The 21,240-nt window shown below is 49.7% G+C and overlaps 1 protein-coding gene across 1 annotated transcript in view; it reads left to right on the forward strand.

The window, feature by feature from the left end:
• Window positions 1-51: 51 nt before the first annotated feature.
• The window catches only part of SYT13 (synaptotagmin 13), a 38,489-nt gene continuing 17,300 nt past the window's right edge, over window positions 52-21,240 (forward strand). The window contains exon 1 of the mRNA XM_077767506.1: window positions 52-157. Within this exon, the coding sequence (XP_077623632.1) occupies window positions 74-157 (84 nt within the window). The 5' untranslated portion in view covers window positions 52-73. The remainder of the gene's footprint in view (window positions 158-21,240) is intronic.

Genomic DNA, 21,240 nt, shown 5'->3' on the forward strand with positions numbered 1-21,240 from the left:
CGCGCTGGGCGCCACGCTAGGCACGGCCACCAGCATCCTCGCGCTGTGCGGGGTCACCTGCCTGTGCCGGCACATGCATCCCAAGAAGGGGCTGCAGCGCGAGCGGGACCCGGATCCGGAGAAGGCGAACCCCGGCGTGCTCCGGTCCGCACAACAGGTGAGCGCGGGCGGCGCCTCGGGCCTCCCGGGGCGCGGCGGGATCTCGGCGNGGCCTTCGCCCCCTCCCTCGTGCCCTCCCCTAAGATCACTCCGAAGATGTCCCTGGACGCAGGAGGGCTTTTATCCCATACCTTGGCTTGTACCCAGAGCCCCTTTGGGCAGGGAATGGGTGGTGTCCCCATTGTACAGTGTGGCCGAAGGAGTCTAGGAAGAGGTTTGCAGAAGAGCCCCGGCCATAGGCTGTGCACTCCAGACAGCATTCCTCGAGGTGGGGAGCGTAAAATGCCCTCTGGGGACCCGGAGGAAGTCTATCTAGGGTGTTTGAGGAAGGCTGGCCCTGGGTGGGGGCTTGTCTTGATGACTTCCCAAGGCCCTCTAGATTCTTTCCCGAGCTCATAGGTCTGAGAGAGGCACACAAATGCTGATTCCACCTTCCTTCTTCCAATCAATTATTCAAAAGCTCTGAGACTCCGCGCTTGCTCAGGGGGGCCTGTGTCAGTCACCGGCTAGTGCGAGTGGAAGGAAATGGCTGCTGTCCTTGAGGCACTTCCAATCCGAGAAAAGTGACATTGACTCTGGCAGGAATGGGAGCCAGCTGGGCACTGGGACATGGGTCCCAGAACCATCTGAGGTGGGAGTATGGGCTCTGCACCCTCTGGGGGCGGAGGGGGTGGGGGGAACCCTGCAGAAGTTGTAGCCGGCTGCCTCTCAACCTTTTCTCCCACCCAGCATTAGGGGAAGGCCATTCCGCCTGTCACAGAGGTGGCTCTCAGGCACTGTCCCCTCCCGTCCCCAAAGAGAAGCACTGGAGAAGGACTTGGTGTAAATGACCTCTGGGATCCCTCCCAATTCGGTTTTATTGATGCCCAGTAGCCCAGACAATGGCCAAGAATCTGTTAAAGACAACCCAGGCATGCATCTCCTTGGCTCACCCCCCACCTCCCCGCCCAACTTCTCAATGAACGTGGCACAAGTCATAGCAAACCATTGCAGGCATATGCGCTCTGTCAGGCACCATTCTAAGTGCTTTATTCTTAATGCATTTAACAGCTCAATGGAGCACACATGTGATGATCCCTACTTAAAGATGAGGAAGCTAGGGCTCAGAGAGGGTAAGTGACTTGCCCAAGGCCACAGAGCTAGAGAAGTTTTAGGGCTGGGATGGATTCTAGCCAAGCTGGTCTGCTTCTGGAATCCTGGCTGTTGAGCCACTCCACTCCCTCGTGCACTTGACCTGGCAGGTGCCTACCTCTCCAAGCCAAGTTCATGCCCCTTCTCCCAATCATCTGAAATCTCACTCTCCCTGGATTTCTGATCCTTCTTAAAGACCCCCCAGGTCCTCATGGCCATTTTCCTCTGACTGTCCACACTCTTTCTGTTTAAATTTCACGTTCTCAGGAGGATTTTGTCTCCTGCCACATGCTTAACCGACTGGGCCACCCAAGCGCCCCTTCCTGCCACATGTAATAGAGTATCTCCCCCTCCCCCACCTCGTTACCTTCTTCCCTATTGTTCATTCCAATTCTTTCATAATACCTGTTGTAACTGGATGTGATCTTCCATATCCGCTTACTTGTATGTTATTTATTCCCAGCACCTCCTCAGTGGCTGGAACCGACTAGGTGTCTAGTAAAAAACTGGACAAATAAAGGTATCGCCGTGTCTGGAGACTAGGGACTCTGGCTCGAGTTGTGGCTGCACATGTGCGTGCACACATCTTGCCTTTGTAACCCTGTGCTGGCTCTGCAGGGGCACAGGAAGCATTTATTGGTACATGAGACCCCTTCCTCCGCATTCCCTCTGCTGGTTCCCTCCGTGACGGGGATTTGAGCAACCAAGGCCAAGCCCAAGGCCCCGATGTGGTACAGGAGAGATCTCACTGTGCTGGTCTGGCTGCCATTGTGCTCAGACTCAGCCCCTGGCCCAGATGGACGAGAGAAAACACAACTGACGTTTCAAAATAAGTACAGGAGGTGGTGTGAGGGGTGGCAGGTGACAGCGGGGCGATGGAAGTGGCACACATTTGTAAGGGGGGGAGGAGTTGGGGAAGGCTCTCTGAAGGTGTCCTTTGAAAGGAGGGCACAGGGCAGGGGAACTGGGTCCCAGATGCCTGTACACTGAGAACCGGATGTCTGTCGGATGGAGAGGGACACCCCCCACCCCCCATGTCTCTGTAAGTCACCGGTTGTGGCTTCTGGAAAAGTGCCTTGGACAGTCGGGCCCCAAATGGTTGGATGAAGTTGAAGTTTGTAGTGTTTTTGAGGAGAACTTTCCCCTGGGGGCTCTTTTTAAAAAGTTATTTATTTATTTATTCATTTATCTTTAATGTTTACTTACTTTTGAGAGAGAGAGAGAGAGAGACAGAATGTGAGTGGGTGACGGGCAGAGAGAGAGGGAGACGCAGAATCTGAAGCAGGCTCCAGGCTCTGAGCTGTCAGCACAGAGCCCGATGCAGGGCTCGAACCCACGAACCATGAGATCATGACCTGAGCCCAAGTCAGACGCTTAACTGCCCCTCCCTGGGGGGTTCTTAACCCAAGACCTCCCCATGGGTTCTGTGGAGAGAATTTAAGAGGTTCCTGGTATTGGACAGGAAAAAAAAGTACACCTTTATTTTCAGTAACTTCAGTGACTGGAACTTAGCATTTCCTGTGAGCAGGAATACCCACAACACGCCTCAGGAGTGTTAACAGCGTCTGTGACTTGGTCCCCAAGGGAATCACAGGTCGTTTCAAGGCAGCTGCCACTGTAGTATCATTTACGTTGATCACCGGTTCTAAATCATGGTACTTATTAAACCCCCTGCCGGGTCCTGTTAGGGAGTGCGTGGATGAGGAGGCGCACACACAGCCGTTTCACAAGGTGGTGTTATTAGATGGTCCTCGGCAGTCTGATGTCTTTCATCTGCACACGTCCTGAGGAAGCGTGCACGGGGTTCCGGGGAACAAGAAAGGCCCCGAATCTCTACTGAGTTGCAGGAGAGCGAGTGTAGAAGCCCTCAGTCGCCACCTTTCATGCCTCCCCTGGCTTCCAGTCATAGTTGATCTGTGCGTTTCCAAACTACATGCTCTGGATCCTTCATCCTGCCTCCTGAGACAGCCCTGCCCCCTCCCCCTCCCCCGGGTGCAGTCCTTTCGGGTCCGGGTCCGTGGGGGATCCAGACGTTGTCTGCCCACGGTCTGGCAGAGCTGCTTGGGACCTCCCTCACTGTTGTCAGCCGTTTTCGAAGCTTGGTGACTGCAGTGACCTGGCAGCTTGAATGAGGAGACAGAGCAGAGAACAGAACAAGGGTCTGTGTGTGTGTGTGTGCGTGCGTGTGTGTGTGTGCATGTGTGTGTGTGTGCGTGCGTGTCTTCCCTTCACTACTGTTTCAGAATCTACTTAGTGAAAGGTGGCCAGGCCCCTGGGATCCTTCCCCCTGAATTTCCTTCTCGCACTGGCTTTCACTCACCTTGCGTCTGGGTGCCTTCAGAAGCCCTGCTTTGGGCCAACCTAAATAATAAAGAGTGAGCAGGGAGAAGTGCCTTTTCCCACAGCTCAGTGCCCCTGTTGCCTGCCACTTAGCAGGAGATGGGACCCTGTTTTCAGAAAGCTTTGGTTTTAGTGTCTGATTTTGCTCCCCAACCGTGTTTGCCCTGTTGCCTTCTTTAAAAGATTTTTTTTTTTGAAAGAGAAAGAGACCAAACATGTGTGGGGGAGGGGCAGAGAGAGAGGGAGACACAGAATCGGAAGCAGGCTCCAGGCTCTGAGCTGTCGGCACAGAGCCCAACGGGGGACTCGAACTCGTGACCACAAGATCACGACCTGGGCTGAAGTCAGACGCTTAACCGACTGAGCCTCCCAGGCGCCCCCCTCCTTTTCTGATTTACGCACTTTTCTTTGTATGGCTACACTTCAGTAAAGCTGCCATTAAAATGTTTCGTGTTGTGAGACCATGTTTGTGAACATGAATTTGGGATCAAGTCACAAGTTTTATTACCAGGAGGACTTCCAGTCTGTACACAAGAGACGTGGCCCTCCTTTTCTGGTGGCCCATCACATGCTACCTCCCTGGCCCCATCTGCTTTCTGCTGCTACTCCTGCGGCCGCCTCCTTCGTGGGACTGGGGCCTCGAGACCCCCCGTGTGGCCATATCAGCCCTCCTGCCGCCATCACCTCTTCTTTAGACCCCCGGGGCAACTTCCTCTCAGCTCACGTGTCTGAATTCATACTTATCAGGGTGTGGAGGGCTCAGAGCCCATATGCTGCATTCGTTAGCTAATAAGTTCATTCATTAAAAGTTCATGAGCACCTGCTAGGCGCTGGGATACAGCGATGAAGAGACGGGCGCGTGCTCTTCCTGATAAGTGAGAACACAGCCAAGGAGGCCGGCCAGCCATCGCCATGAAGCGAGTCACACTGCTTTCGTGATGGGGCAGGTGCAGGGTCTTGGGTAGCCCTTGGGGGGGGACCTCCCCCACCTTCGGTTCAAAGAGCTTTCTCCTGTTCTGGCCCCCTGCTCTGCCGAGGTCTCCCCTGGGCCTCAGTGGTCAGAAGAGGCCCCACGAGCTGCTAACCTCACTCCTGAAACGAGAGTGGCTCTGGGGGGTGCTGGAGGGCCTGACCTCCATGCATTCTTACCCTTTTAAAGGATTCATTTCTCAGCTGATCTCCTGTCTGGCAAACTCTCTGTTCGTATTATTAAACAGACAAAAATAAAAGGGAAGCATTTCCATAGAGTAATAAGCAATAGTGATAGTCTAACTAACATTTTGCGGTGTTTATTATATGTGTGCCAGGCCCTCTTTAATCATATGAATTTTGTCCTCAGAATCGCCCTATGAAATATGCGTAATTATTATTTCTATTTTACAGAGGGGAGAAATAGAACACAGCACACTGAAGTAACATTGGGTGGCAGGGTTGGGAATCAAATTTAGGAAGCCTGGCTTCTGAGCCCACACTTTTGACCGCAGGCTGGAGATTCGCAGAAAAAAAAGCTAGTCAAAATTACACCTGGGCCACTGTGTTTCCCCAGATAGGGCATAAAAGTGTCAAAAAAGAAGCATTTTTGCAGGTCAGCTTCAGAAACCTTTCCCAAAGCTTTGGACGGCTTTGTCTCCTCTTATGCCCATCACACTCAGGCGCTGGGTGCAGCCCAGGGCCCTCCAGAGAGATTTACACAGTAAACATGTTTGGGCTGGTTGCTTAGCAACATGGAAGACAGTATGAATTTTTCATCAAGAAATTAGCATAGATTATTTCAGAGAGATGAGCACCCACCCACAGGAGACACCAGGCCCTTCCAGATACGATGAGGACCCTAGGTGTCTGTCCCCAATCCCTTCCCAGGGGGCAGGTCCCAGACCCTCCCATCCCTCTCCCTTCCTCGTTTCTCCTCTGATAGAGCTAGTAGAGAATTCAGGTGCCCGGCTCTTCTCTTCGCGTTAATTCCGGGAGTAAAGATTGCTGTATCTTTAGAAATTTTCAGATCTTCAGATGCTGGTCCTGGTTACCATCGAATACCTGCGATGCACAAAGAGGAGTAGACGGGCCATCAGAACCCCATGGAAGAAACACACAAATGAGAAATCAGGGGGGTGTAAGGCACAGCCAGAAGGAAGGGGAGGGGCTGGTCAGATGAGGAAGCAGCAGACCCAGAAGACAAAGAGGGGGTGAGAGAAAGAGTAACCGGCCATCCCAGAGTGGGAGGCCGGCAGGAGAAATCAGAATCCCATAGATGATCCACACTATTTGACCTTCAGTCTCCCAGTGACCACTAACAGTCCGTCTCTCACTTCTGCCCCAGTGTTACTGCCTTCGCTGTGTCCATAGCTGATTTCTTGCATACAAACACTGGGAAACTTTGCTTTGAGACAAAGGAGAATAGCTTCCCAGGGATAGGCTTAAAGAGCTAAGGTTTTCTATAGGGACATGTCAGAGTCAACATACACTTGCATACAAAGGGCTCTTTATAGCTGGTCTGTCAAGAAATGAAGTGTTAGTAAATTTCTTTTTTTTTAAAGTTTATTTATTTATTTTGAGAGAGAGAAAAAGAGAGGGAAAAGGAGAGGGAGAGAATCCCAAGCAGGCTCTGCACTGTCAGCACAGACACTCATGCGGGGCTTGATGTCACAAACCGTGAGATCATGACCTGAGCTGAAATCAAGAGTTGGACGCTCAACTGATTGAGCCTCCCAGGTGCTCCAGTGTTTGTAGATTTCTAAAGCAAAACAGATGAAAAGGGTGGATACTTTCCTCCCTCTCACCTCCATCCTCCCTCAATTGTGTTTATTGAGCACATATTATGTGCCAGGTACCATGCTTGGAGGTGGGGATGCAGCAGTGGCCACTCCCTCCTCAACAACACAGTTATCCATTCTCAGCCCTCATGAAATTTGTGTTGTGATGGAGAAGAAAAGCACAGATAAATGAAGATGTGGTTGTGGTAACTGACCCAAGGAGAAAGTTCTAGTGCTATGAGAGGGTGAGGTGGAACTGATCCAGTCAGGAAGGTCCAGGAAAGCTTTTCTGGAGAGACTAATGGCCAAGCTGAGAGCTGGATTTGAAGGGAAGTTAATCAGGGCAATGGGGAGGGGTGTGAGGAGCTCTAGACAGAAGAATGAAGCCGTGCAAAGGTCCTGTGATATTAACCTTACTTAGGAGGTTAATACTTAGGAAGATCTACGGAAAGGTCAGTGTCCCTGGGGCAAGCAGGGAACCGTAGACCCTGGACAGTTTCACTCTTTCATTTATTCATTCGTGTATCAAACGTCGATCAATGCCTATGTACGGGGAGCTGGTGATCCAAAAGTTACAGTTGTTTTCAAAGCTTTTGTAAAAACGGAGGTGAAATTCATGAGCTAGTTTAAAGAGTACAAATCACACCGTCACATCACTCTCACCTGCATCTAGCTCTAAAGCATCTTCATCACCCCTGAAGAAAACTCCGGACCCATTAAGCAGACATTTCTCGCTCTCCTCCAGTCCCTGACAATCACCAGACTGCTTTCTGTCTTCATGGATTCGCCTATTTTGGGCATTTGACATACTTGGAATTATTAAACCATGTGCCCTTTCGTGTCTGGCTTTTTTCACTTCGTATAATGTGCTCAAGGTTCATGCATGTCATGGTCTGTATCCCAACTTCATCTTTGTGGCTGATTGATTTTCCACCATCTGCAAATGCCTCATTTGGTTTGTCCATTCATCAGCTGAGGGACACCTGGGTTGAGTCTACCTTACGGCTCTTATGAACAGCGCCCCGGCACACATTCCTGCACAGAACCTGTTTCCGGTTCTCCCAAGTATATACCTGGGAGTGGAACTCCTAGATCAGTTGCTAGTTCCATGTTTACCTTTTTGAGGAAACGCCAGCCTGTCTCTACGGCAGCCGCACTATTTACATTCCCACCAGCGATGTGTGAGACCTGATTTCTTCACATCCTTGCCAGCACTTGCTGTTTTCCTTTTTATCGTTTTTTGTTACAACCATCCTAGTGGGTGGGAAGTGGTATTTTATTGCGGTGTTTTCTAGGCTTTTCATTTTTTAAAAATACAAGCTCTCAATTTTAAAATACTCATCAGTATCTGGCAAGTTTTTAGCGAACATTTCCTCTCTCTATGGAACGGCCATTACAATAGAGCCACAGGGCACACCTGTAAAAAAAACATTGCGTTGCTTGTGAGTCTTAAAATACGAGAGCCGAGTGTGCAGCCCTGGCTCCCTTGTTGTACTAGCCTGTTTGCACCTGCTGCCTCACCCTCTAAATACATTGCCTGTTATCGCTGTCAAGTTCCCCACCCTGTCCCCCCAGAACTTTTAGCCCTTCGTGGGTCCCAGTCTGCTTCACTCATGTACCTGGGCGGGGGGTCCTATTGAGGTGGTATTTACTATCTTTCAGTGCCGTTTCCTTATGTATTGATGTTATCGGGCCAGTGCAATTCCAGGAGCAGGGGCCTTGGTCCACCGTGGAGTTAGTTTGCTACACACACACACACACACACACACACACACGCAAACCTTCCCACCGAAGAGTTCCCTATGTGCTAATTAAGTGAAGGGTGTTTTAATTGATTTATATTATAGAAAATTCCTGAGAGATTTTTGTACATGGTGTTTAAGAGTGTTAACGGTGATATTTGGGGAGGTTGATTGAGGTTTCTGGGTGGATTTGGAACGCATTATAACTTTTCTCATTTAACAGAAGACGAGTGACTGCTCACTGAAAATTGCTAGCCAGCATGTTTTCATGAACAGATTAGAGTCAAAGAGTTAGGAGGTGCATACATGAATATGACTACGAATAAATAAAAGGGGAAGAGTGTCCTATGGGAATTTTGTGAAATTGAGTCTTCCTCCATCTGGCGGAGACGTCAGGGTAATTTGATGTATTTCGTGGGTGCCCCACTCCCTGCCCTCCATTCATTAAGTCCAAGACGGACGGATTCTTTGTAGAGAAATTGAGCAGGGCTGGCAGATGGCCAGAGAGGTGAGGGGGAAATGCTGAATGGCTGCCTGAGTCAGAGGATGGATGGATGGATGGTCAGTCTCCATTCTCTTGGCTAATATCGGAGACAGTTTAAAAACCTTCAGCTGCGAGGCCACTGGGCTAATGCTCACGGAGACTACGTTCTACTTGAAAAGCACATCATAGGCCACGGTTTTGGACTTGGCTGCCAAAAAAGGCATGAGGAGAGGGGTGTAGCTTACTGAGGCAGGATAGTGAAGACTTTGCTTTTCAAACAGAGTGGTGAATGCCGTTTTGGAGAGGACAGAATTTGAAGATGAAGGTAAGGTTGCGGGGAAGCAGTGTGGCTGGGCAGGTAGAAGACATCAAGGCAACAGCTCTAAGTGTGGAGTGATTTCTGTTGGCTCTTTGCTCATTCCGTGCGTTCGGGCCCTCCTCCCTTCCCAAAGCACCCCCTGCCCCCCCACCCCCGGCATCTTGAGATGCATTTCCGTTTCCGGCTCTGTCGCTTCACTTAGAAGAAAAGGCAAGGAGTCCATCTGAGAGACACAGAGAAGGCAGTGTGACACATCAAGGCACGAAACTCCACAGCAAAACCACAATGTGGTCTGGAGAGCTTTGGGGCACTGTCCCTCCAAGCGCGCCATCTGATGAGCCCAACTTTTACCCTGCAAGTGAACGGACCCTTCAAGTAGCACCATGACCACCGCCCTTTGCGCTACAGCCTCGTTGCAAAACACGCAGAAACAGCACAGAAAGGAATGAACATCAGCGGAACCCCCACACGGTGGACGTGCATTTGCTCCTGGATGCACAGCAGAATTAGCGGGGTTCATAACCATCTAGTGTTTTGAGATTGCTTGAAAGAGGAAATTGCTTCTTCGGATGAAAACGTTCATTTTATGACCAAGCTGCTGAGATAGAATCGGAAGCAGATTAGGCACAGACCCCAAAGCTGAATTTGAATTCCTCCTCCTCCACCATTTTCCGGCTAAATGACCTTGACCGTTCTGAGTCCTGCTTTCCTCATCAACAGGCAGGGATGGTGACAAGGTTCTCGAAGGTAATATTCAAGACTGAACGAGATGACTTTTGAATTTTTTAAATGTTTTTTATTTATTTCTGAGAGAGAGAGACAGCACGAGCAGGGGAGGGTCAGAGAGAGAGGGAGACACAGAATCTGAAACAGGCTCCAGGCTCTGAGCTAGCTGTCAGCACAGAGCCCGACGTGGGGCTCGAACCCACGAACAGTGAGATCATGACCTAAGCCGAAGTCGGACGCTTAACCGACTGAGCCACCCAGGCGCCCCTGATGAATTTTGAAAGCACCAGGCAGACTCAGCACCTGGAGCTACTCAGAGTATATTTTAAGTATCTCTCCATCAGTTTTTTTGTTTGTTTGTTTTTTATTTATCTTTTACGAAAGCAGTGACTTTCTTTGTAGGAAAGAGAGTTCGTTAAAAATATTCCAGATGTGAGAAAGGAAAAGGCTCCTGTGAGGAAAGGAAGGAAAGCAGGAACATTCCACTTCTAGGACAGTCATTCATTCTAAAAATACTTCTTGATCACCCACTATATATACAGCACTGAGCACCGGGGACACTGCAGGAACCAGACAGACCACGCCCTTGACCTTCACCTCAAATTCCAGCAGTAGACATGTTCATCCCAGTTATCTACAGCTGTGGTAGGTGCGCTCAGGGAGGTAGAGGCCCTCCCCGGAAGTGATGGCTGATTACTGCTCTGATGTCAACATTTTTGGAGACCTCTTTTCAGTAAGAAAAATTCTGAGAGTGTATAATATACGTGTCTATTTAATTCTTTATAAGCATATATATACTTAAACATGTATTACTTTACTAATATATATATTATATATAATATACTTTACTAATATAATGTATTGTGTGCATAATAAAACATGCACAAAATGGACCTTTTAAAATGATGAAATAAAAATAAAGTAGGGAATGAAATTCTGTTATTTTCATCCCATGTCCCAAACGAACTGTCTTGCATACCCCTCTGATAGTTAGTGGTATTTACTAGGTGAAGGTGTTGGGGATGACATTTGAAGTCTTCTAGGCATGGGGCATGTGCAAAGGCCCTGTGGAAAGAAGAAATACCACTCAGGAGGGATTGGATGAAGGTTGAAGTGGATAGAGTACAAAGGTCACAGGAGGGAGTAAAGTGAAGGAGGCAGTCAGACTAGGGCAGGGCTACCCAGGGTCTTCCGGGGCCACTGGAAATGTTTGGATATTTAGCCCAAGAGCAATGGAAGCTACTGAAAGGTCTTCAGTGAGGTGTCACATGGCCATCGTAAGGCTGTGAAACCCTCCTTCCAGATGGGGAAGAGTGGGAAGAGAGACCATGGGAAGCCCTGGAGAAGAGCGACCACGACCACAGTTTGGGCCAGTCTGATGGTGGCAGTGTTTTGACAAGATGTTTAGGAAATAGATTGATGGGCACCTGGGTGGCTCAGTCGGTTAAGTGTCTGATTTCGGCTCAAGTCATGATCTCACGGTTCGTGGGTTCTAGCCCCTTGTCGGGCTCTGTGCTGACAGCTAGCTCAGAGCCTGGAGGCTGCTTCAGATTTTGTGTGTCCCTCTCTCTCTGACCCTCCCCTGCTCGTGCTGTCTCTATCTCTCTCTCAAAAATAAATAAAACAGTTTAAAAAAATTAAAAAAAAAAAAAGGAAATAGATTGACGGGCTTTGCCAATGGGTTGGGTGTGGGTTTCAGGAAGAAGGAAGAGTTAGGGGTGACACCCAAGGTTTTCACTTACCTAGCTGGATGGTGCTAGCAATTAGCGAGACAGGGAACTGTCAACAAAAATGAGGTCATGGATTTGAATTCATGAGGTCACTTTTGCGCGGGGAGAGCACAAGGAATCTTTGCACTCTCTGCATGGAGATGTCGGTCGTGCCAGTGATTTGGCAGGTCTGGAGCCCACAGTATGGCTGTGACGTATATTGGGGAGCAGAAGATGTACATGGGGGGGTCGTCTGTAGGAAGCGGCGGTCACAGCCAGGAGCGTGGCTGAGACCACCCAGGAAGAGAGCAGAATGAGAGGGAAAAGCGCCTGGACACTCTATGAGCCAGAGGAGTGGCCAGAGGGGAAGGAGGAGAACGTGGAGAAGGGAATGTCAAAGATGAGGAATAACAGGAGAAAAAGCCTTTTAAGAGGAAGGGAATCATGAACTGAGAACCTGCCGTGGAAAAGCCAAGTAAGGTAAGACTGAAAAAATCCATAGGAATTAGAGGGTGAAGGTCATCAATGACCTTGGAGACTAACAGCGGCCTTCAGTGGGCTGACGGGGCCCTTTGGGAGTGGCTTGCTACATGGATGGAAAGTGAGGAAATGAGCACAGGCAATTCTTTTGAGGCGTGTGGCTGAGAGGGCGGGGACAGTAGCCAATCAGGGGACAAGAAGTCATTGCAATGCTGAGCGCATATAAAAGCAGGTGGTGAGGGGCCAGCTGAAAGAGAAAGGTGAACGTTCAAGACAAAGGAAGAGAGAGATGGAAAATTGTGGGGTCAGGCTCCCACAAATGCCATGGGGACGGGTGCCAAGCTTGGATGGAAGGACTGGACTTGGAGGGGGAGAAAGGGGTTGCACCTCCCGCGGTGTTAACGGGACCAGGTGGCCACAGCATTTGTCCAGCCAGGGTTTGCCTGAAGGGGTCTCCATTCTCTTGGCTTCCTTTTTTGTCTGTGGAAAAAGCCTGAGGCAAGAGACAGGTTCCAAAATGTGGGCTCGGGGGAGGAGTTGGGGAAACCGTGGAATTGCCAGGCAGGGCTGGGAGCCAGTTTGAGGTTGCCGACCATGAATGTTTCATGGATCCAGTCCAGGGAAGGCATTGCGCTGTCGCACGTTCATCAATGTTGGGGTTTTACCACATGGCATCAGGGAAGGATGGGAAGGCAAGGGGGGTCTTGAGACTAAGGGGTGCTGTGGAAATGATGGACCATGGAATCAAGTTGGGAAGCTTGCAGAGTGAGGGCCATGTGCCCAACAGAGTCGAAGGTGCCAGACTGATTCTTAGTTCCCTCACAAGGCCAGTAGGGTGCGGGGTGAGGACACAGTGGTAGAGTGAATAAATGATGGACTTAATCATCGTTAAGAAGACCAGATGAGCCAACTGCTAGTGAAGTCAGCAGTTGTCTGCCCCGTAGTGTTTCTGGAATTCTTCGTTTTAGGGAAACGTGGGGCTCTAAGGAGGGCGCACATTGAATCCATTACCTCCAAAGGCCATAGGAGGACCAGGCAGGGCCTGGCGGGGTTGAGGCCTCTGCTGTGTTTGCAGTTCCCTGGGCCACTGCCTGAGATCCAGGCAATGGACACAGCTGCGCAGGCTGTCCCCAGCGGAGTCACATCCGGGCCCCCACCTCCTCGGGAGCAGAGGAGAAGGCTGACTCTGACCGCAGCCACACTGGATACCAAGCTCCTCTGACTCCTCCACGCGGCCTTCGGGGGGCTGAGCTAATGGCTACAGTATGTGAACTGACTACTGGATTAATAAGTAGTATTAATAATTAAGTTGTCATCGAAACGACTCTAGTAAAGTGATTTAACGTTCCGTACTAGTCGAGGCGAGGGGGACAGGAAGGGCCGGGCTCCCAGATTCAGTCTGCGCCCTGCCTGCTGGGTGGTGGCAGGCTAGTGACCTCACCTGTCTGCGTCTCAGTGTGGCCGTCTATTAACTGTGTGATTGTCACTGCATCGTGGGGATTAAATCACATAATCCAGCTCGACAGTGCCCAGAACTGAAGCGCCAGGCTGGACATCATCCCTTTGCGTCCAGTCCACTCTCCGCATCCCTCTCCCCTCCCTGCCACGCCCGCCCAAACCCGTCCCCATTTCCCAGCCTCCCCCTGCCCATGCCCTGCTTCCGCTGGCTCCGGGAGATTCCACATCTCGCGTTGTTTTCCTTAATCTCCCACACTCTCCTCAGTGACCTACTTTGTGCCTTCTGTTCTTGCCCAAACCCTTACTGATAGGGCACTCAATAAACGTTAGCTGCTATTTCCAACCTGATAATTATAACAAAGGTGGGGTCTGCGCAGCAGAGGGAGGGTGTACGCATTGGCAAAGGTCAGGGCCAGCAATGATAAACCCCAGTTTGCACAAGGCTTGATGTTCAGAAACTGGTTTTAGCCCCTCGCAGGGTTTCCGTTTGGTCCAGCCTCCAGCAAGGTGGTCTGCACATCTTACAGCTTCTGATACGTGCTTGTACCAGACACACTTGTGGGTAGGAAAGTTCGGCGGTCTTTCTCATTTCAAAAAGCTTGAAATGAGCCGAGGAAATCTGTTTGACGTTTACAGTAACTTGGAGCCAAATATTCTGATATTACTGACCTTCCACGATCCAATCGCCTTTTTGTGGCAGGTGGTAGAGTACCGGAAGGTGGCCCACGTGGTGCAGGAGGGAGATCTGATAGGTCAGCACCCCATTTAACAGTTAACGGCTGCGCCTACGGCTGATACTCACCAGCTCCGAGGCTGCTGAAATGCCTGCTGGGAGTGCAATGTGAGAAGCCATCCGTTGGTCCTGTCCCTTGCTGTCTCTCACAAAAGTCACACAGGAGAATCAGTTGCCTAAGCATTTCCATGGCCGTGGACATTCAGTGACCCTCAGAGATGAAGCTTTTTTAAGGAAGGAGACGCGAGAGGCAAGTGATGGAGGTGCCGCTCCCTTACCGCAGCCCTCAGATGCATGCTGCTTTCATTTTTCATTTTCATACCGTGGCCCGGCCCCTCGCTTCCCCTCAGCTGGCTCTGGGCTGGCCTTCTCGCCTCCAGTCCCTCCTGCATGCACCTGCTCCTCTGATTTCCTGAACATAATGCTCATGTCTGTCATTCTATTCACGAGCTACCCGAGTCTCTCCACTGTTTTTAAACTAGAATTCAGACTCTCTGGCTGGCTATTCGAGATCCTTCATGACCTGGCCTCACCATCCCTTTGCAAAGCCATTTCTCCAATCCCAGTGTTTCTCTGTGGCTGATTTGCCAAATGCCTGGATTATGAGATTTAATCCCCACAATTCAGTGACAATGACACAGGGGTCCCCACGCCTCGAGTGTGCACCCTGTGTGCCCACACTGCTCCATTCTCTCCATCTGAGTTCCCCCTGCCCCTCCTATCTGTAGATACCCTTGAATGTTGGGCTGAAGCACCTACTTCAGGAAGCCTTCTCTGACCTGACTGATGGTAAGGACCTCTTCCATAGCCAGTTATAGCACCTAGTCTAGACATATGGCCCTTTAAGATTGCCTTCTATACTTACTTCTCTTTTTATAACTGTGCATCAGGGAAAGCATGTAACTTCCACCTTGTATACCAATTTCTACTAATTTGTAGTGGCTTCTCAGAGCCCTGAGCAGAACAGGCTGCAGCAGAGCAGAGCAGGAAATAATGCTTTAACTGATTAGTCATGTCTGGCGTGGGGACACGAGAGTTCTAGCAAAAACGTATGCATATTCCCCATTTATGGAACGCCTCATTTCCACCATGGCATGATAAGCTTCCTGAGGGCAGGGACTTATTCGTGCATCTTCCATGGTTTTAAGGGTAAGTAAATATGTAGTTTGTGGGCAACAAGTATGTGCTGATTTCTGTTTTATTGGATAGAAATGGGAGGACTTGGGCTAAAAAGCAAAATATAAGGAGAATCTAATAAGACAGTCACTGTCTTGTGTTGAAGCCACACTTTACAACGTGGCTGTCGTTTAAACCACCAGCTTAGAAAATGATGTGCTTTCCAAGTGCCCGCGCAGATGTAGATGGCGGTCTTCAATTAGGGGCTCTCTGCATTTTTACGCCACACTGTAGCACTTTCGATGGGTGATATTCACATGCTCAGGGGCTTTACAGAATTTACCTCCTTTCTCTCCCACTAAGAAAAGCTTATCAGAATGCAGATGTGTGAAGGAGGTATTATTATCAGAATAACCTTGAGTGTGCTCGAACTGATTTTTTAAATGGATTAAGAAGACAGGTATCAAATTTCAGTACCTTGGCTTTTGCTTGTAATAGATTGGTTTAAGGACAAGGTTAAAAACGGTTGCTTTTGTCCATAGTTTCATCGATTACCAAGCACTACAGAATCAAAAAAATCCTGTAGCTGTTCTGAAAGAAGATCTTGAATTCGGTGTCAAGGAAACTGGCATATAACCAGATTTCTCAGCCTTTAACAATTATTTAAAATGCTTATTTATTTTTGAGGGAGAGAGACAGAGAGAAGGAGAGACAGAACGAGCAGGGGAGGGGCAGAGAGAGAAGGACATACAGAATGTGAAACAGGCTCCAGGCTCTGAGCTGTCAGCACAGAGCTTGACACGGGGCTCGAACTCACAAACTGTTGAGATCATGACCTGAGCCGCAGTCGGCCGCGTAAGGACCCAGGAAACCCATACGGTGAGTGGGGAGCAGGTGGAAATTCTGAAAGATACAGACTGGCTGAGATTGTGCTCTGAGGCAAACCCATTGCCAACAGCCCTGCTATGGCGGCAGCAGAGGAAGGATAGGCTGGGGTGGTTGGGGTGGCAAGACTGAGTTTGAGCCCCAGACCAGAGGGCTTTTCTCTGACCTTCAAGACATCCTGGCTTTGAAATAACACTTATGCTGGATGTTGATGAGGTTACAATACCGTCTTGCCGTTGTCTTGACTCCTGTCACAAGTGAAATGCATTTTCTGCACAAAGAATGTCAAGCCCAGATTCAAAACTGAGAGCAGTAACAAAGCTGATGCCCGATCATCCAGACAGTTCATTAAACAAAACCCCAGACAACTGCATGGGGAGGGGGGTGGGGTTATTATCGGTCTGATGATACGGCGTCTGCCAGCAAATCAAAACCACCTAGTTGGGTATTTCCATTTCCACCTGTTCATGCGTGGTATCCAGAGACAGCCCCCAGGGCCCATGTCGTGTAGTGTTGTGGTCTCAGCTCTGGCTTTGGGTGAACTTGGCTTCCAATTCCAGAGCGGTAATATATTAGCTATAGGCTCTTGGGAGTAGTTTCAAATGCTCTGAGCCCCAGTTTCCTCCTTCGTAAAGGATTGGGCTGTTTTTATTTTTTAAAATTAGGGTGTTTCGGAATAGAGAAGATATTGGGCACTTACCTATAGGGTTGGGTGAGGATCAAATACGGTGAAGTCTGTGGTGCTTCGAGAAGGATCTGGTACGCAGACAGTGGTCAGGAGGTGGCAGCCATATTGCCCTTTCCGGCACCGTGATGTGACTAATGAAGTCAAGGCAGGGACCACCTCCGAGAAGTACAGCCCTAGGCAGGATCCTGCCACGTTGCGGCTTCCAGTCCCACCCATTGCTTTTGTTGTTTGAATTCTGTTTACCCTGGAAATGTTGAGAGAACGGCAATAGCAAGTGTCCCTCCTCTCCTCACAGGGTTTTAAGCTTTCACTCTACCTGCTGGTCTCTGAATACACTCAGACTTTGAAGCCACATCCTTGGTCCGGAAGGCCCTTCTCCTACCTCTCCACCATCAGACGGCTGTCCCGACTTCCGGGAGTGCCCATCTCAAAGTCAGAGCCTCTGAATCTTCCTGAGAATCTCCCTTTGATGCACACAATCCACCCTGAGATCCCGCTAGGCACTTTGATGGGCTTTCACATACTGTCTCACACTGCCAGCCTCCATCACAGCATTAATTACTATATGAATCCCCCTCCTTCGCACTCCTCCCCCCTCCGCACACACACACACAGTGTGTGAGGGCAGGGACTAGTGTTTGTGTGAGCTCCACTACAGAAAAGGTTCTCAGTCTCAGACAGTGATTGATAGAATGAATGAATGGACGAATGAATGAATGAATGAATAGCTGGCATCAGAGGACACGGGGAGTGGTGTGCTTGGGTTCGAANCAAAGGTTCTCAGTCTCAGACAGTGATTGATAGAATGAATGAATGAATGAATAGCTGGCATCAGAGGACACGGGGAGTGGTGTGCTTGGGTTCGAATACCAGCTCTGTATCCAGTTAACCACGTGACTTCAGACTTAAGTCCTCTGTGCCTCAGTGTCCTCCTCTGTAAAGTGGGTATAATAATAACCTCTCTCTGGTGAGGCTGTGAGGTTTAAATGGAGCCCCCCCCCCCACCAAGGTAAAACGCTTACACCTGTATCCAACACGGGATTAATGCTAGATAAGATTTTTNACTCTCTGCCCCACTGGCGACACTCAACCCACAAGGGAAATGACTGGATGGTGGTGTTCCTGCAGCTGTCCAGCATTTAGAGATTTAATAAGTGTTGAACAAAGATCGAATGAGTGACTACCAGCCATTTTCAGTGGTGTCTCACCCTTGCCCGGTTGAGAGGCACATTGACCCCACTGAAGCAAGGCTAGCTCATGGACAGACCCCCTAGTCTATTGTATTTTCCGGGTAGTTGTCTTAGGTACCAGGTAGGGGGATAGGGAGTGTCCCAGTCACCCACAAACTAAGCTTTCTTGATTTCCAAATAACAAAGGAGGGGAAAGAGAGCAGTGCGTGTGTCCCCAGGGATGGGGGTTGGAGAAGGGACTGGGGGCCCAGACTTGTAATAAACAGAGGAGGCGGTACTGGAAGGGGTAATGAAGGATGGAGCAGTGGCTGGGTTGCCATGGAAACACTGTGTGGTGCCTGGACCCGAAGGCAAGCTGCTTCTTCAAAGTGAATTTCAACTTTACAGCTTGAAAGTACATTCTCCCCCGGGGCCTGACCCTGGACCTGCCTGTAAGCCTCCACGACGTAGAGATTTGGTACCAGCAGTTTTCCTGGAGCGGAAGACCCATCGCCAGAAACTGTGTGGAGCCAAGGGACCTTGCCGAGAGGCAAGGACACTGTGCCTAGGAATCAGCTCACCGCACAGGAGGCCATTTCTATGCCCATCCTACCTGGATTTCTGGGGACTACCCAGGGGCCTGGGCATCAGTGTACGTGGCAGGAAAACACCAGTGAGCAGTAAAGTATGGCTGGAGATGAGAGGAGATGGAGAAAGGAGCCGGGAGCAGGGCAGAGCAGCTCAGCACAGGGCTCTGGCATGAGTCAGCCGGGGTTTGAATAGAGCCCCCAGGGTTCACTAGTTGGCAGTGCACCCTCATCTGGAAAATGGGATCGATCCTAGTAGCACTTCCTGATAAGGTTATGGTGGGGACTCAGTGAGCTCATATCTGAACGGTGCAGGGCACAGGTGGGCACGACCACCAGGTGGCAGAGGCTGCGCCTCCAGGTTTGGAGAAGAACTAGTAGACCCTTGAAGACCGTGAGGAATCAGCTTTTATGATGTTCAGCCATTTAGGCGTGGGGCCTGTTTGTTACAGGGCAGCCAGCCTTGTCTGACCAATACAGGGCTGGTAACAAGTAGCCCATCAGCCATGAAGCTTCAACCAGTGGTGGGTGTGTGCAAGGATGGCATCTGTGGGGAACGGGCAGTGGGGATCAAGCCTTTGGGTTGGTGGAGAGTCTCTATAGCTACACCCCGATTTCTCTCTGGAAGACTTATCTAATGTCTACTAGGAGAGAGAGATAGCGAGAGAGAGAGAGAGAGAGAGAGAGAGTTTCTATTTCCACCTCTGTCTTTCTATCTAAATTATTAGTGAAGTACAGTTTGCATGCAGTGAAATGCACATATTCTAAGTGTATAGCTTAATCAATTTTGACAAGTATTTTATCCCATAGGCTGTACCCATAATCAATTTTGACAAGTATTTTATCCCATAGGCTGTACCCACACGTCTGACATGCATCATACTATTCAGTTCTCTCAGAAGCAACCAATGTTCTGATTTCCATCACTGCTGATTACTGTCCCGTGTTCTAAAACCACATGCAAATTGGTGTTTCTCACCCTCTGCACTGCTGCCGACCTGGGCTGGATAATTCTGTAGGAAGCTGTCTCGTGCGCTGGAGGATGAAGAGCGGCACCCCGGACCTCTATCCAGTAGCAGCCTCCACCCGCCAGCTGTAACGAGCAAAAATGTCTTCAGATTTTGCAAATGCCCCCTGAGTTAAGATGTCAATTGAATTCTGCAGTATGTATATTTTTTAATCTTTATTTATTTTTGAGAAAGGGGGGGAGGGGCAGAGAGAGAGGGAGTTACAGAATCCGAAGACAGGCTCCAGGCTCTGAGCTAGCTGTCAGCACAGAGCCCGAAGCGGGGCTTGAACTCACAAGCCACGAGAACATGACCTCAGCCAAAGTCGGACGCTTAACCGACTGAGCCACCCAGGTGCCCCTCTATTCTCGTGCCTCGTGCCTTCCTCTTTCTGCTCAGTACATTTCTGTGATTTTTCTCTATTGTCAAGGGTACACATAATTCATTTCTTTTCATTTTGGAGGAGTATTCCATCGTGAAAAGAAGCCACAATTTACTTATTCATCTTCCTGCTGTTGGACACCTGGGTTACTCCCCGTGTGGAACTACTATGAGTCAAGTTACTATCAGTATTCATGTTCGAGTCTTTGTGTAAATGTATATTTTCATTTTCCTTGGATGAATACCTACCAGTGCAGTTGCTGAGCTGTGGGGTAGACAGAAGTTTAACTTGCAGGGAACTTCCAGGTGTCCAAAGTGATTTACTGTTTTTTCTTCCGAGCAACATACGAACATTCCTATTGTGTCGTACCCTTGCTGATACTTATGGTTGTCATTCTTTTTTTTTTTTTTATTATGCTTATTTAGTTTGAGAGAGAGGGAGAGAAAGGGAAAGTGTGAGTGAGTGATTGGGGGAGGGGCAGAGAGAAAGGGAGAGAGAGAATCCCAAGCAGGCTCCACCCTATCAGCGCAGAGCCCCACTCTAGGCTTGATCTCACAGACAGAAGATCATGACATCAGCCAAAATCAAGAGTCAGGCGCTTAACCATCTGAGCCACCCAGGCGCCCCAATGTTGTCATTCTTTTTAATTCCGGTGCATATGTGGTAGTTCCTATATTTTTTATACCTTAATTCTCCTGAACAGATGTATTAGTTATATAGTGCTGTGTAACAAATTATCCCCAAAATTCGTGGCTTAAAATAACACTAGCTCACAGTTCCTGAGGGCAGGAATCTGGTCTTGGCATAGCTGGGTCCTCCGGCTCAGGGTCGTGCTGTCTGGGGCTGTGGTCATCTTGAGGCCTGACTGGGGGAGGATCTACTGCTAAGTTATTGGCAGGATTCAGCTCCTCATGAGCTGCTCTCCCCACCGACACCCCCCCCCCCCCCGCCCCCCCCCCCCCAGGGCAGCCGCAACATCACAGGCTGCTTGTCAGAGGGAGCAGACAAGATGAAATCTAATTCTTTTGTAACTTAATCTCACAAGTGACAGCTCATCACATATTCTTCTCATCGGGAGCAAGTCACGAGGTCCAGCCCACACTCGGGGGAAGAGAACTGCACAAGAGGGTGCCTGCCAGGGGGTGAGGGGGCCCCCAGGGGCCATTGTAGAGCCTCCTGCCCCAGCAGCTCTGGTGAGAAGCGCGATCTACACTGGAACTTCTCACACTGTCTGTGGGACAGGGACCTGTTTGGTTCGGTTTTAACATCTACGTATCTTCTTCTTTTAATGAGTCCACGGACAGGCCCCAGGGCACAAACCCTGCTTTGCATAGAAGTGCTCTAGACCCCCAGCTTCCAACAAGCATTTCCAGCA

The sequence above is a fragment of the Crocuta crocuta genome, unplaced genomic scaffold (assembly GCF_008692635.1).
Source record: "Crocuta crocuta isolate KB4526 unplaced genomic scaffold, BGI_CrCroc_1.0 scaffold330, whole genome shotgun sequence".
NCBI classification, from domain to species: domain Eukaryota; kingdom Metazoa; phylum Chordata; class Mammalia; order Carnivora; family Hyaenidae; genus Crocuta; species Crocuta crocuta.